The 16,743-nt window shown below is 36.7% G+C and overlaps 1 protein-coding gene across 2 annotated transcripts in view; it reads right to left on the bottom strand.

Annotated features, from left to right (window-relative positions):
* Positions 1-16,743, bottom strand: part of Dpyd (dihydropyrimidine dehydrogenase) — an 865,876-nt gene that overhangs the window by 332,456 nt on the left and 516,677 nt on the right. Inside the window, exon 15 of one of the 2 annotated variants that reach the window (XM_039103213.2) lies at positions 4,702-11,485. The exons of the other annotated variant lie outside the window; for it this stretch is intronic. Coding sequence (XP_038959141.1) covers positions 11,483-11,485 — 3 coding nt within the window. The 3' untranslated portion in view covers positions 4,702-11,482. Of the gene's footprint in view, positions 1-4,701; positions 11,486-16,743 lie in introns of those variants that run through there. 2 annotated transcript variants of the gene reach the window in all.

Genomic DNA, 16,743 nt, shown 5'->3' with positions numbered 1-16,743 from the left:
TTTTACTGGGTCAAGTCAATCAATAGCAGAGACAGGGACTAAGCTCTGAGCTCTGAGTCTAAGTTCCCTCTACTACATCAAGACTTTATCATATTGATTTCCTATCCTTTAGATTTACATTAGAGATGGCAGTTGATTCTGTACCCCGAGTCCTCTTGAGGTAGATCGAGAGAGAGAGTGCTTACTTATCTGAATCCAAGCTTCTGGCTTAGAGTTTGTAGTCACTCATACCAAGAAGGGACGTTTATTTACTCAAGCCTGGGTTAGAGCTAACTTGGTGACATATTTTAGTCAACAAAACTTGGCATAAGTGATTTCGCAAAGCCAAATTAAGACTGGAATAGGCTGCGACTCACTGTCTTGAAACTTCACATGCCATGTAGATAACTCTGTCTAGCCCACTGGGAAAGGAGAGCACTTTTATAAATAAGCCATCTATACATAGATAAGCACTCTAGTTCATGCCTTGCTTGACTCCTTAGAGCAACCTGATCTTAGACCACTTAGACCTTGGCCATAGAGGAACAAGAGGGACTCCAACCAGAAGAATTGTGTGCCTTAATTCAGTTAAGTAAATGGCAAGCAGCCATGATTATGAATTAAATGAACTATTTTCCCTAACTCTAGGATGCTCTGTTATGCATACAAAGTTAGCTCTTGTCAGTTTTGGGTAAATACAGCAACTAGAGTTAACCTATGCAGTGTTCACATGATTCCTGCATGTCCTTTTGGACACATTTTATCTTTACATTTTAGAGCACTGTGACACAAACACTTCACCTCCACTTTACAGATAAGGAAAGAAAAATTTCACCTTGGTAGGTTAAAGAAACAACCAGCTGCTTGCATGTCCAATAAGAACAGGTATAAAATTTGAATTGCCTGCCTGTAATATTTTTGTTCCAAATAATTGTTTATGTTTCTTAGTCACACATTTGCAGAAAGCCTGTGGGTTTACTTTACAGATGGTGAGTTTTATTCAAGAAATGTCAGTTTTTCTTATGTGAAAAATTGGAAGCTAATTCATTTCTGTTCTTAGTCAAAGGTTATTTCCCTTTAGTTCTGTGAACATCCTGGAAACTAGACAGGCACATGGACCTGCCCAGGAAATCATAAATGGAAGACTAAGTCATTAAGAATCAATGAGGTGATACATGATTTCCTCAACACTGAGCTAAAAATAAGGCCAATTTGAACCCAGTCACCCAGATACCATATATGTCTGTTTCTGTCATTATATATATATATATATATATATAATGTATACACACATATACACATGCATACATAAACACACATACACAAATATATGTATTAGAAGTGCTTATCTTATATTAGAATTGAAAAGAAGAGGAATTACAGTGTGTATGTGTGTGTGTGTGTGTGTGTGTGTGTGTGTGTGTGTGTGTGTGTAATTTTACTCTTTTCTCACCGCTGGTTCTTCTTGTACAACTGAACCCTTCAGACAATATGACACCTGTATCTGACAAGACAAATAAGACTAACATGAACTTAACTACTGTCTCAAATTACCCTCCTTATTCTTAGAGACAGAATTGCTATTTCATTCCTTCTTTTAAACAAGTTCTGGTCACACAGCATCACAGGTGTACCAGCACCATTAAGTGTCTGTCCTTTTCTGACCACTGTATCCCTCTGTCTACTCATTGAGAAAATATGCTAATTTTCTAACTTCTGCTTCTTATTATTTGGTTCATTGTTATCTCTCATGTCCATTTAATAAATAACTGCAGATAGAAGAGCTGTTATTATTATAAAGCTCTTATTGTATATATAAATTGTTATATACAATTTTTAAAAATTTTCAGTTCATCCTTATGGAAATTACAGTATATGCTTCAAACAATAGTATATATCTGAAAATGCCATGAACACACATAGCTCACACATGCATATATACAAATACACACATACGCATATACCACACAAAGAGTACACACATATACACATACGCTATACCACACACATACTCATCTACATACAGACATAGACCACATGCACACACATACACACACACAAACATACACACACACACACACACACACACAGCACAAACCACACAAATACCCATACCACTCACAATCATAATCCTGATCACTACAATGCATACATACTTATCTAGTTTTTGTCATGTATATGACTCTATTTTTAGAGCAGTTTTATTATTACATCAGAATTGAACATTAGAGAAATTACAGTACTTTTGTATATGCTCCTCACCCTGTCTCCAAACGTGCATGGTCTCCTCATGCACAATCCTATTACATTGGTCCAGTTACAATTAATTAACCTACACTGACCCATTAGCTTCAGTCAGAGTTCACACCTTCCATTCATTCTTAAAGTTACATATGTGAGGGATTTGGATAATGACACAGTGGGTAAATCCTCAGGATATTTCCTCACAGGGTAGCTTCCTTTCCCTAAAACCTCTCCTCACTGTTCTTTCATTCCTTCCCTCCATGTGCCACCCTGGCAGTCACTGCCTGGCTTTACTGTTCCACAGTTGTAGGCTTTCGGATCTGCTGCTCTCGGTTATTGAGAGGAGTTGTAAGTTATTCCAGGTGTTTTGTGGCTTGACAAGCTAACATCCCAGCTCAGCAATTCACCTACTGACTGATGTCTGACTGTGTTCAAGTTTGGGCAATTATGAATAGAATTGCTTTAAACATCCATGTGCAGTTTTCCAAGTAGTCATAAATTTCTAACTCCTCTGGGTAGATATCAGTGCACTACTAAATCGTAGGGTAAGAGGATACTTAGTGTTAAAGCACATCACTAGTAACCTTGACAGTGGACAATCCATTTTGCATCCCATCAGCCATGGAAAGCCGTTATTTTACTATACACCGTTGACAGAATGTGATGTGGGAGGCGGTCTACATTTGGAGTATTTTAATAGGTACTGTCTGAATGTTCATCTCCTTGAGGACATATAGTCTAGTCCATATTTTCTTTGCTTGTTTTTCAGCTGTGTGTCTCCATTTAGGAGGGTTATTGCTAATAGAAAAAAAATCCCACATGGTTGTTGTATATTTGTATCCTGTAAGATTTGACTTGCATATATGTTGATGAGCGTTTTGGTGTAACTTTTCAGGAGATGGCATTGTAAAGTTCCCTCATAGGATTAGCCCATATTTATCCCTTCTTCTGCTCTCCAATGAAGAGTCTAAAGAGGATTGATAGAATATGGTCTTACACACTTGATAGAAACCACCGATGAAGTCATCGGTGAGCTACTTGCTCTCTCGAGATGATACAATTCTTTTTATCCGATGTTTAATAGATAGAAGCCTATTAAAATTTACTTTTTTCATACAGAATGTTGAAAGATGTCCTTCCCATACAGGAACATTGCAAGTTGTCAAATTTGTGGCTCTACAGACATTCATAATATTTCTTTGCTATTATTTTAATTTTCATGATGCCTGTAGTGATGTCTACTTTCAAATCAAATATCATGAATTTGTTCTTTAAATCCTTTTTCTTAGCTTGGATATGTCCTCCTGAGTATTATTGATTTCTTTAAATAATAAGCTTTTGGTTTTGTTTGTTTTTTTTCTACTGATAACTAGTTTTCAATTCATTAATTTTTTTTTGCTCTGAATCTTATTGTAATATTTCTCCTTAATTTGAAGGGAGTTTTCACTCTGTCATTCCTTTTTTGACTCCTTCTTGTCTTTGAACTGCTAGTGATGGTGGTGGTTTGAATGAGAATTGGTCCCATAGGCCCACATACTTGAACGTTCAGTCTCTAGTTGTTGGTCAGTTTTGGGAAGGATAGTGAAGTGCCACCATATTGGAGGAGGTATGTCACTGGGTTTGGGCTTCTAAGCCTCCAAAGCTCACACAGGCACAGTATTTCCTTTTATCTGCCTCCAATTTATGGATACAATATAACTATCTCAGGTAATAACCCTGTCCAATGCCTGCTTTCCTGATGCCATCAGCCCTGTAATGGTCATGAACTCACCCTCTGATATTGTAAGCAAGCCTCCAAATAAATGCTTTCTTTTGTAAATTTTGTTGGCCTTGGTGTCTCTTCACAGCAATACAACACACTAAGACAGCAAACTACCCTGTTTTAGCATCCGGAGTGCAGGAATTACAAGGGTGCATCAAGTTTTTAACTACTTCATTTAGGATGAAACATAGATTATTAGTTTCAATTTTGTTTCTTTCTAATTCAAGCGTCTATGTTATAAACTCTCTAAGCATTGCTTCCTCTGCATGTCGTGCATTTGGTAAGTTACAGTTTTAGTGTCATTTAGATAAAAATATTAGCTAATTTCTTTTCTAAACAACATGCTTTTAAAGGTATATTGCTCAAGCTCCATATGTTTTTGGATTTTGCATTTATCCCTCATTTTGTTGAGTTTTAGTTAATTTCTATTGTTGTTTAATGGCGGATGCAGTACAGTTTCTAAAGGAGTTTTGCAGCCACAATGTGCATTGTTTTAGTGGAAGCTTACTTCTGTGTGAACAGAGGAAGGATTGATTTTTGTAACTATTTGATAAAGTCTTGTAAAGATGCTCGAATAGAGCAAGGTGACTGATGGTGAAGACATTAACTTTGTTTCATCTTTTTCCTGGTGCATATGGCCATTTTGGACATCTCAGTGATGGTGTCACCAACTTTGAAGGTGGAATCATCTTATTTATTACTGTAATTCTTTTGCATTTTGTTTCACATAATTTGAATCCTGTCCTCAAAATATATATGTATAAGGAGGATAAGAACATGCATATTTAAAGATCATTAAGACCTTTTGGAGAATTGACACCTGTATTGGATAATGTCTTGAATTATCCATGATACCATTTCCTTGTTTTGAAAGCCATATAGTCTAAAATTAATATAACTACATTTCCTTTATTTAGACTAGAGCTGGTATAGTTCTTTCTGTCCATTTTCTTTTAGACTGTGTGCTTTTAATATACAAGGTCCGTTTATTGTAAACTCACATAGCAAGGTATCCTTTCTTGATTCATGTGGGTAATTTGTCTTTCACATGGTTTGTATAGATCATTGATGATCTAACTGTCATGGTTTAGGGAACACATCTTACATATCTGGGAATCTATTTCATATGAGTTTACTTTCTAATGTATTGTACATATGCATGTACTTTAGAGGTTTTCCTGGAGTTTGAAAAATATACTGACAACTAACCTAACCTTACCTTCATAATAGGCTCTCTTTACATATATATTTTACATATATATAAACATGCACATATTAAGTGTAAACAATATATTAAGTGTAAACAATCAAATGTATTATTGACATTATTTTGATGGATTTATTGGTTAGAACATATGAGAATATTAAAAAATTGTAAAATATAAGCACTTTTTATTTTGCCTTCACTTTTCCTTTTTGACACTCTTTAATGCAGATCCCTTCTGCATTAAAGGTGGTATGTCACTGGGGTGGGGCTTCTAAGCCTCCAAAGCTCACACAAGCACAGTATTTCTTTTTATCTGCCTCCAATTTATGGATACAATATAACTTCTCAGGTAGTAACCCTGTCTAATGCCTTCTTTTCTGCTGCCATTGGCCCTGTAATGGTCATGGACTCCGTTTTCCTACCACCATTTTGACAGATAAATTTTTGCAATTTTTTCAAAATCCAGGATTCTTCTTAGCATATTTAGTCTTTCAATACTAAGTATTTTCCTCTGCTCTATTCTCAAACATAGTTTGAGGACAACTCTAATCTAATTTGCTATTCTGCGGGTAAGTTTATTTTCACTAATTTTTTTCTCCTGTAGTTTAAACTTTGGGTTTTACATTCTGAAAACTACATATCTAGGTATAGGTTGAGAAAATAATTATCCTTCAAGGGGTACTGCAATGTCTAGATTGACCATGTTGTGCCTGGCATTAGTCTGATGACATTCTCAGTAACTATTCTATGACATAGCAGTTCCCATCTTTCTCCTTCCTCTGTTGTTTCACCAGGCTCGCTACCCCGCCTGTGTGTATCCCACAGCCCTCCCATGTTTTGGTCCTGTTTTTCTTTTGACGCTTGATCTTTTTGTTTTTCTACTTTTTGATTGTTTATTGATATGTGCATACTCTGAGAGCCTTTCCTCAGCTCTGTTCGGTCTACTAATAAGTCAGCCATAGCATTCTCCCTTTTTCTTCAGGGTTTCTGATCTTATATCTTTTTGCTTCTTTCTTTAAGGATGCATGCCGATCTGTCTTCTTTGTCCATCTCCTTCTGTATGCCATCTACTTTCTCCACTAGGGCCCTTAGCATATTAATCATAGTTGTTTTAAATTCCAGTCTGATCATTTCAACACCCATTCTGTGCCTAGTTCTGATGTTTGCTCTGTCTGTCTCTTCACATTATTTTCCTTTTTGTTCTGCCCTGTTTTTTTCCTTGTAGTCAGACATGATGTACCAGATAAAAGGAACCACTGTAAATAAGTCTTTTGTAATGAGGTGGTGGGATGTTCAGGAGAGGTGAGCTTCTGCACATTGATTAGGTCTCAGTCCTTTGCTGAGGCTAGAACTTGAAATTGTGACTGTCATAAGCTTTTCTTATTCCTTCTTTCCCCTGTGTGGGACAGGTTAACTAGAGTAGTCTGGTACTGTATGCCACCTTCTCCAATACAGATGGTAGGGCTGATTTGAATTAGACTCTGGTTTTCTACTGCTTAGGTGATCTTCTTTCCTAAACACAAATCTGTCCTATATCTCATCAGGTTTCTGCTCCAATTGCAATGACTCTCTTTAATACTCCTACCCTATTTCTCTTCACTCTGGTTTCTTTTGTGTAGAAATGTATATCATTCTCTCATGTAACATCTTTGTTCTCTTTCATCTCACTATTGGAAGGAGAACGGAAACAAGTAAGAAACTTCAAATATAGAATATGGATGTCATACAATGGATCTGTGTAAACGATTCTGAGACAGCTAACTAAACATTGATATCCTATTTAGCTTTCTGCCTACATCAACTATTTGTATAATGGGAGTAGTTTTGTTCATTATAATTAGTTAAAAGGGAATTAAAATTATAGAGCATTGATTTTATATTATTTTTCATGAAATTCACTAAATTTGCATGAGAGAAAAATTATATTCAGATTTGTATTTTTTAAAAATTAATGTACAAAAAATATCATTTTAAATGACAGAATACTTTGATATCGAACATCCACAGGGCAGATGTTTAACCAATATGTCATTGTGAAGAATAGAAAGCATCATTTATCATGCTCCTGTGGTTTTTCTGTGATGTTACACCTAGAGGTACTAATGCATTCTAACTAGTAAATTCATATAGCTTTAATAAATACTTACACCTTTCTTACCACATTTTGGAAGATTCATATTCTACAAATAAGTTATTTATAGATTTACCTAAAACTTATAAAAAATTATTAGTTTCAATTGTACCTTTTAGTGAGTTATATTTTTTAGTTTCTACTGATTTAATTGAACTGAGGTCAAGAGTTTTCCCAATTATACAGGAAAAAAATGCCAAGGACTATGAGTTGAAGACATGGGAACCTCCATGAGGACCTATAGAGAACCACCACCTTATCATGCTGAGAGTAGACTAGCGAGCTGGGAGAGAGGACAGTGTTGGTCCAGGAAAGGGAGGGGAGAGGAGTGAAATTTAAGACTGGGCTTCTTACCTGAGAAGTTCAAAGGGCATACACTCTAAAGCATGAAGTTAAACCCTTCCTGAATGAGACATAGGATTTACTCAGCCTCTGACTCTTTCCTATGGATTTCTAAGATGTAGCAGTCCTTGCTTTTTTCCCCATGACATTATTTCCAGAAGGACTGGATCTTCAGTGCTCACCCTGAGTCAGGGACTATGAGAATGAAACTATCCCTTCGTGAACACATGATGTCCTCCTTCCTGATTTCTGCTCCCCTTCTCACTTCATCATGTCCCAGACCCACCTTCAGACTGGTTCCCTTGACTATATCACACCTTTCTGTCAAAGGAGGTTCGACTGTCTCGCTTCATGTCAGCTTGAGACAAGCTATAGTCATCAGAGAGGAAGGATCTTCAGCTGAGGAAATCCCTCCATGTGATCCAGGTGTAATCACTAATTTTCTCAATTAGTGATCAGTGGCAGAGTGCCCAGCCCACTGTGGGTGGTGCCATTCATGGGTTGCTGGTCCTAGGTCCTATGAGAAAAATAGACCAAGCAAGCTATGGGAAGCAAGCCAGTAAGCAGTATTCTTCCATGGTATTTGCATCAGCTCCTGCCTTCAGGTTCCTGCCCTGTTTTCATTCCTGTCCTGACTTCCTTTGGGAGTGAACAGTAATATGGAAGTGTAAGCTGAATAAACCCTTTCCTCCTCACCATTCTTTTTGGTCATGGTGTTTCATTGCAGCCATAGAAAACTTAAGGTATGCACTTTCCCCACCTCTTGGCTTGTCACCTCTACTACTTATGAGCAATTTGGTTTACAGCTATAAAAACAAGACCACATTTTTTTTCATTGCGGAGTAAAGATGAATAATGATACTGAGAACAGGAACCGTGTTTATTTTCATGTTTAGTCCACATGCACACACACATACACACACACGCACATGTAATTTATATGTGTAGTGTGCATACATAAGTAAATGAGATTGTGCATAAGGTATTTCTACTTTATTTGTCTGAGATAGGGCTTAACATTGCATGAACAGGCAGCTGGCTTTCAAGCTACAGCAATTTATCCTGTCTCCGGTCCCAACATCAGCTGAGGTTGTAAGTGTCACATAACACTTTACACATAGGTACTAGGATCCAAACTCTTAGGGTCTCCGGCTGGCACAACAAGTGCCCTTACCAACTGAGCCATGTCTCCAGTATTAAAATTGATAAACGATTTATTTTCGTGATAGGCTGTGGATATTTAGGAACCAGGCAATGATGTTTCCCACATTGTGTGATTTCATCTTTCTTATACATTTCAGTTCAGTGTGCTTCCTTTCAGAGGTTAACAATGTGATTTACAGGAGAAATAACGACAGAACCTTTTTCAGAGGGATTGAAACCTTTCTGGTATAAACTTTATACAGCATAATGAATATGTTGGCATTTGTGCCTTATTTGCATACTATAAAAATAAAACACTTGGTACAAGGAGTCCCTGTTAAATTCATATTACCTGTTAAATGAAGATGCTCAGAGGCAATGTAATCTAATTAAAATCAAGAAACGTTATTCAATTCACAGTCATATACTTACATGCCTCCAAGACATTACCTACACACTTATGTTCACCATGCACAGAAAGCATACACACCCCAGTAAGCACCCAAGGAAGAAATGATCCCCATATTTCCTTGGTCTAATTTATCAATTCATATGATTTTTTAAAAATTGACTATATTATTTCAACTACTTGACTTCTTTTAATGTATTTTTCAGTTCTTATCAAAAACAGGCTCTGAAGGACCTTCTCAGGCCATAAACATGGGTGATTTACACAGTAATATATTTAATACTAGAACATTGGGGAAAAACTATTTTGTCCCTTAACTGTGCCCTTTTCTTGTTATTCATGCTTGGCAGCTTGCTCACCACTGTCCAGATGTTGATAGCAATTCTATTTTTACAGAACAATGAAGTGTTTATTTTGCATCTTTTCTCTCACTTCTCCCACACATAATTACATGATCTTTGAAACTTTCACAACAAGTAACAAAAAAGTAACCTTTCAAAATGAAGTAATTGCATGGCTAAGGATTGTAAATTAAGACTAGATTACATATTTTTCTTACCATGTACACTTTGCCCATTTGAAGTTTGTGTAAAAACAAATTTGTAAGCATACATTTATCTGGAAAATTATTGTATAAAGGTATATATAATTAAGAGTTGGACAAATAAAAGACAGAAATTTTGGGGTCATTAAATACTTACTGTGTAGCTAACTGCTATATGTTTTCAAAGAGTATTATAAAAGCCCACATCCCTGATTATTTTTAATTAATTAGAATTAGGCAAAGAACAACTATCATTTTATTTAATAGCTAAACTTCTGGTGCAGAGTCTTTAGAATTATGTACAATTGGCTTATCATTTAACAAAAGAACAGGGAGGTGTCCTTCCAACCACGCTCCCCTGAACAAGTCACCCTAGTAGAATAGCCTTAGAGCTTATGATAAGAATTTTAGTCTTAGATGTGGCTCACGTCCCTGAATGTCTCATAAACACCCCCAACACATTTTCACAACCATGACTATGAATGTCTATTCAGAGACAAGCTTTTACTACATGTGACATTTTTCAACTCCCAAGAACAAAAGGCAAATGGGCCCCGGCCTTGGACATGAAAGAAAAAAATAAAAGCAAAACAAAAACCTCTTACATTTTTACGAAATAAAAGAATGAATACAGATGGCAAAGGCTGAGTGGGAGCTCCTTTAGGCACCATGCTGGTCTTTCTTGAGACAATTGTTCAATGAGGGACAGATAGGAAGAAAATAGAGAGATAACAATAGGGTAGAATCCAGGTGTCAGTCAACCCATGGTCTCCCTTGTGAGGAAGTGTTGAATACTTGTGCACTTGTGACACAAGTGACAATGATTTTCAATGTTTATTTAAGAAGAATTTTCTCTACAGTAAGTAGTTGCTGTCGAGATTTCAGGTTCCTTTTACCCAAAGATTTTCATAATCGTTATCATAATAAATCCCTTGCATATAAATCTTCTGAATTAGGATAAGGTATTTCTTCTCTACTTTTCTTTCGATATATTTAATGACTTTAAGAGTTATTTTTCTTTAGATCTAGTCATCTAAGTCAAACCTATTTTATGCAAATTCTAAATACATAACATGATCTTTCCAAATGATATGTAGACAGTGTGTGTGTGTGTGTGTGTGTGTGTGTGTGTGTGTGTGTGTGTGTATCAGTGATAGAATATCAAGGCCATAAGTTCAGTCCTCAGCACTAGAAAACAAAATAGGCCCTGCCATCATCGATGGCATCATTAACAATCTCTAGGCTTTGTGAAGACACTTATATGGGATTTTATGTCTAATTGACATGCGTGTTATGAAATAAGCCCAGGAAGAAATTCACTCAAATCCAATCACTATCTTCCATCTCTAGGCTTGCCCAGCTTTGGCTTGAGGTTGGTTTCATATATGTGTATTAGAAATGACCCACAGAAGAGAATTTACGACTGTCAATCACTGAAAATACTCTAACCTTCACCATGGTCTCCCTGTTCCTACAGAACAACTCATCTCTGCTCTTTCTGTCTTCTGATTGATTGATTGATTGATTGATTGATTGATTGATGGGAGATATCATCAATCACTGATGATGCTGTCACCACAAAATGTTTTAGAGTCCAGCTTCATGTGAGCACTTGAGTTCACCATCGGTGGCTTACTAAGCTGGCCAGCATGTGTATAGGAAGGCAACACTTTCTCTCACGTGGCATTTGGTTTGGTTAAGGATCAGCTTCCATGATCTGCTTACTGGAACAATAAAATCAGCAAATTATTTTTAGAATATTCCAAAGGATCCACTAAGTCTTTAATCTAATAAATTATTTTCATTAAAATTTTTATTATTTTTATTGAAATCTTTATTAAAATAAATTACCCTTGAAGAGAAACAAATTATCATCATCTTTTCTTACTTGGTACGAATGTGTATGTATCACATAGTACACATGTGTGGTGTGGGCCAATAATGTGTGTCCATTAATGTGTAAGTGGAGGCCAGAGGAGAACATCTGGTGTCTTCCTCCATCTGTCTCCACTGTATTCTTTTAAGACAGGGTCTCTCTGAAAAGGAATCTTGAGATTTCACCTCAGCTGGCTAGTCAAAGAGCTACTAGTCTCTGATCTCCAGTGCTAGGATTAAAGGTAGTTATGGCTAAGGTTTGCTTTTTGTACTTGTGGCTGCAGACTCAATTCTAGTCCTAATGACTGTACATAAGCAATCTTATGCGCTAGACTTGCTTTGCTTTGGCTTTCTTTGCATTTAATCTGCATTTTCTTTTATCAATTTATAGACATGAAAGTGAGTAGCATGACTGTTACATTTCATGTGTGCATTCATATGTAGCCATCCTTTCAGGGTCTATGAAGTAGGAAGAGAGAGAGGGGGGGAGGGGGGAGGGAGAGAGAGAGAGGAGAAGAAGAAGAAGAAGAAGAAGAAGAAGAAGAAGAAGAAGAAGAAGAAGAAAAAGAAAGAAGAAGAAGAAGAAAAAGAAAGAAGAAGAAGAAGAAAAAGAAAGAAGAAGAAGAAGAAGAAGAAGAAGAAGAAGAAGAAGAAGAAGAAGAAGAAGAAGAATGAACTAGCCAAACACATTTTTTAGACAATTTTTATGTGCTTTCTTTCACCTTGAGTAGAAACTTATATAAATTAGCTGTATTTGTGGTGATAAGATAATACAACTATGCGATCATATTTTTCTTGATGTCTAAATGATGAAGGAAATGACAAGCCTATCAAGAGCAGGCCAATAATACTGATACCTCAGAATATTGACCTTTGCAACTGGTAGATCACTATGCTTAGTGTTAAACTGATAATCTGAAAATCTTGTCTCAGTATACATTACAAGAAGTATAAAGTTGGCCACATAAAACAAACATAGAAAACAAAGCAATTGGGTTTGAGGGCACGGCTGGGTTGGTAAAGTGCTTGCCATACAATCATGATGACCTCAGCTCATTTTCCCAGTACCTGGGTCCCAGATGGGCTTGGTGGCAGGAACCTATAATCCTAGAACTGAGAAAGCAGATCCAGGAGGATCCTTGGAGCTCAATCAACATCTGCTGTACTCCAGGTACAGAGTTATTGGTTAAATGAAAGATCTTGTCTCAAAAATATAAAAATATTCAAGAAAGAAACCTAGCATTAACTTCTTGTCACTGCATGTATGCATACATACCTGCATCTACACATGCACACACGTGTGAACAAATACAACAATGAAAAGCTCAGTGTTTTATATAGCCGTATTTGTAGGAGCAGTAATGCTATGGTCTCTCTCTCTCTCTCTCTCTCTCTCTCTCTCTCTCTCTCTCGCACACACACACACACACACACACACACACATGCACAAATGCACACACAAACATACACACACATACATATAGACAGACTCACAGATACGAGTTAATGTAACAATCAGTATATGTAACTATATGTAACTAGATTCTATAACTGCAATTTATATCTCTTAGAAGGAAGATTCTGGAGGCTCTTCAAATTGTCTCCCTTTATTTATGTCCAGTGACTAAATTCATATGAATTCAAATCTCAGTTCATACAAAATTGGTCAACAGTGTGTGGCAACCTGTGTTTTTAGGATGAGTAAAAAATATACACCCACTGACAGCACAGGATGCTGGAGCCTTCCAGAATCAATGACTGAGAAAATGCTTGACTGCCTGAATTTCCTGATAACTTACACAGCAAATGTGTGAACTGCTTTCATTTTTAACTTTGAAAATGCTGCTCTGTTTTTGCTCCAAGGAAAAGAGCAGCAGCTTTCCAGGGAATGTAGATGCTGGAGGACTTTGAAGTTGCTGACACATTACTTCTCCGGTGTACTTCTCTGGCTGTCAGCAGCCAGTGTGGCCCGTGGTAAGAAGCCTTACACTATTCTTCATGAGTGAAGGAAAAAAAAACCTATCTGGAAATCCTTAGGGATCCCTGACCTATAAAGCTATTTGCAAATAAAGCCCCATTCCCAACAAATGTGAAGATATGGCTTCACTCATTAACCAGGAATGATGGGAATATCCTGCTTCCTTTGGGACACCCTTAACTCCAAGTCTGCACCTCCTCTCTTTATTTATGATCCTGTTCTGTCTCCAGTCTGAAAGTTTTGTTCCTGACCTGAATCTGTTTTTGTTTGATTTACCGTTTTGCTAAACATATATTCCAGTAAGATGAACTAAAATATTAATTAGTGAATTTGAAGTTTCAAAAGAAACCAAGGACAGATTGAAGCCACGTGTCGCGAAGTCTGGCTCCTTCTCTTCCGTTGGCTCCCTCGGAGGAGTCTACTTCCTAAGACCCCGTGAGGAATTTGATTCAATGGATGCAAGAGACCAGGCTTCCTCAGGGATTAGCTGTAGCTCATGGGCAATCTTCACACTCTCTAGGACAAGGTTCTGGTCACTTTGAGCATCAACCCTTTGGCTGAGCACCGTCTCCATGTTAACTGTCCTTGTGAAACGCTGAGCCAGTTCTCCAAGGATTTGGTTTGTATGCCCCCGTCTCCATTTTCTCCTCTAGCCCTTTCTCCACAGTGACTTCTATGTCTTTTCTTTTTCATACATTCACCATTTTATTTTAGATTTCACCATTTTTTTATTTAAAGTTTTGAAAACTCGGAAGGTTTACTGTTATTGTGAGTAGGTGTGTGTAGGTTTGCACATATTAGGAGTGTACATGTAGAAGTGGGAGACAGCTGTGTGGAACTGGGTGATCCCCTTTCTTTACATGTCTCCAGGCTTGTGCAGCAAATGGGTTACCCACTGAACAATCTTACTACCCCCCAAAATGAGTGCATAGAGGTTTAGGGTTTTTGTCATTTTTAAAGAAAATGTATTTCAAAGGAAAATCAGAATTTGATGATTGAAAGAGAAATTTTAAGAGAGAACATGTGATTTTCACTTAACAAGTCTGCTACATGGAAGAATAAAGTACTTCCTGGTTCTAACCATTTTCTAATAAAATCCTTGACTTCATTTTTCTTTACCGCTGAATAAAGCTTCATTTTTATTCTACATTTTCATTATCTATTCATCTATTGATGTACAACCAGGCTAGGTCCATGTCCTTGCTATTGTCAACAGCACAGCAATAAATATGGATGTGCACTTATCTCGGTAGTAGGCTATGTAGTCCTTTCGGTATATTCCTACTAGTGGCACAACGAGGTTGTACAGTAATTTTATTTCTAATTTTTTAAGTAAGGAATAGAGTTTATTTAGGGCATGGGGAAGGGAGTTGAGGGAGTAGAGACAGAGAAAGGCACACACACACACACAGAGAGAGAGAGAGAGAGAGAGAGAGAGAGAGAGAGAGAGAGAGAGAGAGAGAATGTGTAGAGGATAGGAAAAGAAGGGACAGAGAGGGAAGAGAGGAGAGCAAGAAAAGAGCAAGAGTTATTTTTAATTTTTTGAGAGACCTCTATTGTAATAAGTAATATTACAATATTAGCTAAAATTATCACATATTTTTATATTCTAATGCTAATTAAATATGTAAATCTCAGCATCACCAAATAGCACATATAACATGTTCTGAAGAGCAGAATTACACTAGATAAAGACTGAAGACACACATACATACACAGTGAAGACACATATAGTAAATAAGATGTCTTTTAAATATCCCATAATTCACAATTCTTTTCCCTGGTATGTTTGGTTTTTATTTAATTTTACTATGCTGTTTTCACTTCATTTTTTGATATTGAAACATAAATATGCTTCTTATTAAAAACTATCTAGAACAGTAAATCCCATGCAATAAGAGTGTTAACCATTGTAAACCCTGTCATGTCTCTGAGAAGCAGAGGAATTATCTTGTTATCAATTTAATAATGGAACATTGAAGTAAATGATGCCATCCACTGACACTAGTAACACTGACTCTCTGGGGAAATTCATGTCTGTGAGAACTGTCAATCTAGATGGATATGGACGTATTAAACACACTCCCTTCAATCCATAAATGTACTCTTTTTCAGTTGCCTTAATAAAAAGATTGCTTATTTTGAGGAAGACAAGTCATGATGAATATCTTCACATTGCTGACCTATGGTCCCTTTATTGTGTTTTTTAAATATAGAATTCTTGGTAAATAGTTTCATCGTTTTTTTCTTGATGATTTTTTACTTCAGCATAACTGAGTTTTTAATGAATGAGTATTGCTGACTATGTAAGGGGTAAGTAGATATAATACATTTCATTCTACTATTTCCTTTGGGAAGCTTTCTGGAAAATATAGCTAGTTTCTTTATTGTTTTGCATTAAAACTGCCTCCAGTTCTCATTCAGATAGATACGAAATGATTTTGTATTAAAAATATCATATATTTTCCTATAAGAAAATATGACAAGAAAAGTAAAAACTATAAACACAAGCAAAACCTTTAGTTATAAAAATAGTTATCAAATCCTTCTCAGTATAAACCTACGTGACAGAAAAAAAAAACGAAAACAAAGCAAAGAGCAATAAATAATTTTGGTTTCATGGTTAGCGAATAATGTGTTGGAGTCTTAAATTCCTTTTGCACAATAAAGTGCATCAGGGGATATGGAACTTATCTGAACACCAGAAGCAATGGCTTTCACCCTAGGAAATGAATAAAGGAGAGGAGATGTGGTGGGGGGGGGATGTGAAGGTGGCCAAGGTTTTTGCTTATTTTGAGGAAGACAAGTCATGATGAATATCTTCACATTGTTTTTTCCAAATCTCTTAAGTCAATACTCTTCGCTTTGTAAATTGTATTATTTTTATTTATTCACTTTACATCTCAATATCAGGCCTACCTCTCCTCCCATTACCCTCTCATGCATATCCTCGCCCATTCCTCCTTCATCAGCCTCTCACACTCTACACTTCCCTGTCAGCTTCTCCCTGTCCTATCAAGTCACTGCAGTACTAGGCGTGTCCTCTCACACTGAAGCCAGACAAGGTGGCCCAGTTAAGGGAAAGGCTCTGGAAATGGATTCTGAGCTACTACTACTCTTCTTGTCTCA

Source organism: Rattus norvegicus, chromosome 2, assembly GCF_036323735.1.
Source record: "Rattus norvegicus strain BN/NHsdMcwi chromosome 2, GRCr8, whole genome shotgun sequence".
Lineage (NCBI taxonomy): Eukaryota > Metazoa > Chordata > Mammalia > Rodentia > Muridae > Rattus > Rattus norvegicus.
Note: the sequence above shows the minus strand (reverse complement) of the source record. Positions and strands in the feature narration are given on the sequence as shown.